Here is a 4211-nt window from a genome sequence, read left to right on the forward strand (position 1 = left end):
AATGCCACACCAACCTCCTCTAAAGATACACACCAACTTAAGGGAGACAAACAACCCCAAAATACAGAAATCTTAGATGTCATCCGTGACTAACAGGATCTCCTCAAACAGCTCGAACAAGAAGCCAAAAATTAGTGAGAGGCCTAGAGAGACCTCCGGAGAAAAACAAGACGACATCGAAAGCTAGAGGACAAGCTCCTAAAGCTCGAAGCCGACCTCAAAACTAAGATCACTCGATCCAGCCGCGAAGATAACCCTCACAAGGACCAAGATCCATTCACAAAAGAGATCATGAAAGCTAAAGTCCCAAAAGATTTTAAAGCCCCTGACATGATCCCATACGACGAAACGTCTGATCTGAGTCATCATCTCAGCAATTTCAGAAGTTGGATGAATCTCACCGATGCCTCAGATGCAATCCGTTGCAAAGCTTTCCCGACCACCTTGACCAAGACGGTAATAAAGTGGTTTGACAGCTTGCTGCCATAGTCAATAACAAGCTTTGATGACCTCGCCAAGAAATTCTTAGCTAGATTCTCCATCCAGAAAGACAAAGTCAAACACGCTCCAAGCCTACTAGGGATTAAGCAAGGAGATTGGGAAAGCCTACGCAGTTACATGGAAAGATTCAATAAAGCATGCGTGGAAATACAAAATCTTCCAACAGAAGCAGCCATCATGGGTCTCATCAATGGCCTACGAGAAGGACCCTTTAGTCACTCCATATCCAAAAAAACATCCAACATCTTTCAACGAGGTTCAAGAACGGGCGAAAAAATACATTAATATGGAGGAGAACACCCGATTAGGAGAAACTTCAAAGACTGTATTCTCCTACCCACCTCAGGACAAGGATAGAGAGTCCAGAAAGAAAGAAGACCAACCTACTGAGAAACCCAGAAAGTACCACAACTACACCCGACTTCGGGTGTCTCTTGTGGACGTTTATCGGGAGATATGCAACACTGAGAAGATCCCACCGCCTCGCCCGATTAAACACAAGAGAGGAAGAAGTTAGACAGAGTATTATGAACACCACTGAATCTACGAGCATTCTACCAACGAGTGCTATGACCTAAAGAATATGATCCCTTTGACAAAATGGAATTTGAAAAATGAAAGAATATCAAAGATATTTAGAACTAGATAGATCTCGTCAACAGAACTTCCTATACCCACTTATTTTTCGGGAGTATATTTATGGACTCGCCTCTGGTCATGATTTTAAAAGAAATCGATATATTTTGTCGGAAAATGTGGATTATGATAAGAAATCTAGCTTACTAATTGTAAAACGGTTAATTACTCGAATATATCAACAGAATCATTTGATTCTTTTTGATAACGATTCAAGTAAAAATCAATTTTGGGGGTCTAACAAGAATTTGTATTCTCAAATAATATCAGAGGGTTTTGCCATTGTCATGGAAATTCCATTTTCCCGACAATTAAGTTCCTCTTTAGAGGAGGCGGAAATCATAAAATCTTTTAATAATTTGCAATCAATTCATTCCATTTTTTCCTTTTTCGAGGATAAATTTACATATTTAAAATTTTTTTTCGATGTACGAATACCCTATCCTATCCATCTGGAAATCTTAGTTCAAACTCTTCGATACTGGGTGAAAGATCCACCCCTTTTTCATTTATTAAGATTGTTTCTTTATGAGTATTGTAATTGGAATAGTCTTATTACTCAAAAAAACTTATTTTGACTTTTTCAAAAAGTAATCCAAGATTTTTCTTGTTTCTATATAATTTTTATGTATGTGAACACGAATCCATCTTCCTTTTTTTACGTAAAAAATCCTCTTTTTTACGATTAAACTCTTTTAGCGTTCTTTTTGAGCGAATCTATTTCTATACAAAAATAGAGCATCTTGTAGAAGTCTTTTCGAATAATTTTTCGTCTACCTTATCATTCTTCAAGGATCCTTTGATTCATTATGTTAGATATCAAGGAAAATCCATTCTGGCTTCAAAGAATGCGCCTTTTTTGATGAATAAATGGAGATACTATCTCATTTTGTTCTAGGATTCTTCCTATTCGTAGGTCATTTATGGCACGCGGGAAGAGCTCGCGCAGCTGCCGCAGGATTTGAAAAAGGAATTGATCGCGATTTTGAACCTGTTCTTTCCATGACTCCTCTTAATTGAGATATGAGATCTAATGCTTGAAGTAGGAATCACGTTGATTTTACCATACATATAGGGTTGAGTCGAGCGGGTCAGATTAAAATAAAAAAAAGTATTTTACTTCTCGTTTTAATCCATTTCTATCTAATCTAATTATATCGAAATTCTGAATCTTTTTTTTTTCGGGCTCGGCTAAGTGGTAGTATCGCCGAGCCCGAAAAAACCGAACCAACCAAAACCAATAAAAGAAAAAGAATACTTTCGTCGAGCAAAAACAAAAGGAGAGAGAGGGATTCGAACCCTCGATAGTTCGTGTTGTGAACTATACCGGTTTTCAAGACCGGGGCTATCAACCACTCAGCCATCTCTCCAACCAAAAAGCCAATTTCTATTTTATCTTTATTCTACTGAATAGAACATAACTATATGAATTAATATAGTTAGTATCGATCGATGATCGATGGCATAGATATCCAGTGTGAATCAATTGGTCACTTTTAATTCTTCAAAATATTATAGAAGATGCATGATCCAGCATGTCTTTTTCTGAAATAAAAACAAACCTTCGATCCATGCCTAAAAGAAAAATTGGCACGAGAAGGGATATTAGATCGGTTCTTAGCCAATAGAGCGGATGAACCAAAAAAAGAGAAGAAGGGATGAAGAGGTCGGACGAGCTGAACGTCCCCCTCACACCCCTGAGAGACATGTTCATATGATAAACGGAGGATTCGCAGGAGGAGGGATCTCTAAGTCATCCAGCAAAAGACATCTCAAAGAGGTATATGATGTTGGAAAAGGGGATAGGTCACCCGACCTCCCCACTATTACCTTCACTCAAGAAGACGCCATAGGCATTATCCCGGGGCATGATGACCCCATGGTCATTACCATCATACTCGCGAATGCCAATCTTCACCGAACGTTGGTAGACCAAGGAAGCTCTACAGATATCCTGTTCAAATCCACCTTTGACAAGCTTGGCCTACAAGAGAAAGAGCTCAGAGCTTATCCAAATAGCTTGTTCGGACTCAGAGACGCCCTAATCCAACCACTTAGGTACATCCCACTGCACACAACATTTGGAAAAGAAACACGGTCTAGAACGTTGAGCATAGACTACATCGTAGTCAATGTGAACTCCTCATACAACGCCCTTATAGGTCAGACAGCGTTAAATCAGCTCGCCGCGGTGGTCTCCACTCCACACCTATACATGAAGTTCCCAACTACAAAAGGGATCGCTACCATAAAGGGGGACCAAAAACTCGCGCGATGCTATTACAATGAAAGTCTGAACCTTAAAGGCGACCCCAGAGGAAAGGAAACCAATACTATAGAACTTGGGAGAATCCGAGCTCGTGAGGAACTCCGCCCTCAAGAACACAGGGGCTACATACCAGAGACTGATGAACAAAGTTTTCGCCAATCACCTTAGGAAGCAGATTGAGGTTTATGTAGATGACATGCTGGTAAAGACACAAAGAGAGGAAACGTTGTTACCCGACCTCACTGAAGTGTTCGACACCATAAGAAAGCATGGGATGAGACTTAATCCTGCGAAGTGCACCTTCGCGGTAGAAGCTCACAAATTCTTGGGCTTCATGCTCACCCAAAGGGGAATTGAAGCAAACCCGGATAAGTGCCAAGCCATACTTCGCATGAAAAGTCCGACCTGTGCCAAAGAGGTCCAGCAACTCAATGGAAGATTAGCGGCTCTGTCTAGATTCCTAGCTGGATCGGCCTTGAGATCTCTCCCTTTCTACACAACACTAAGGAAAGGAAGAAGATTTGAATGGACTCCAGAATGTGAACAAGCTTTTCAAGACTTCAAGACATTTTTGTGGCAACCACCCATCTTAACCCGACCTAGGGAAGGTGAAGAACTAATCCTATACCTTGCTGTAGGAAGTCAGGTGATAGCCTCAGCACTAGTCAGAGAAGACGAAAACGGGTAACAACCTATCTACTTCATCAGTAAGGCATTGCAAGGGGCTTAACTGAACTATCAAAAGATAGAAAAGTTCGCCTACGACCTTATACTTACTTCCCGATGACTCCGACCATACTTTCAA

General features: G+C 40.5%; 1 protein-coding gene and 1 non-coding gene across 2 annotated transcripts; one reads left to right on the top strand and one right to left on the bottom strand.

Annotated features, from left to right (window-relative positions):
* Positions 1 to 2415: 2415 nt before the first annotated feature.
* Positions 2416 to 2507, bottom strand: TRNAS-UGA (transfer RNA serine (anticodon UGA)). Its single transcript has one exon. It is a non-coding gene; the product is annotated as a tRNA-Ser (tRNA).
* Positions 2508 to 3016: 509 nt separating this feature from the next.
* Positions 3017 to 3574, top strand: LOC140183503 (uncharacterized). Its single transcript, XM_072231952.1, has one exon. The coding sequence runs from the start codon at positions 3017 to 3019 to the stop codon at positions 3572 to 3574; it is 558 nt and encodes a 185-aa protein (XP_072088053.1).
* Positions 3575 to 4211: the final 637 nt, after the last annotated feature.

Source organism: Arachis hypogaea, chromosome 3 (genome assembly GCF_003086295.3).
Source record: "Arachis hypogaea cultivar Tifrunner chromosome 3, arahy.Tifrunner.gnm2.J5K5, whole genome shotgun sequence".
Classification (NCBI taxonomy): Eukaryota; Viridiplantae; Streptophyta; class Magnoliopsida; order Fabales; family Fabaceae; genus Arachis; species Arachis hypogaea.

Coding starts and splice junctions, on each gene's coding strand:
- LOC140183503 (XM_072231952.1), top strand. CDS start 3,017: ATGGTCATTACCATCATACTCGCGAATGCCAATCTTCACCGAACGTTG.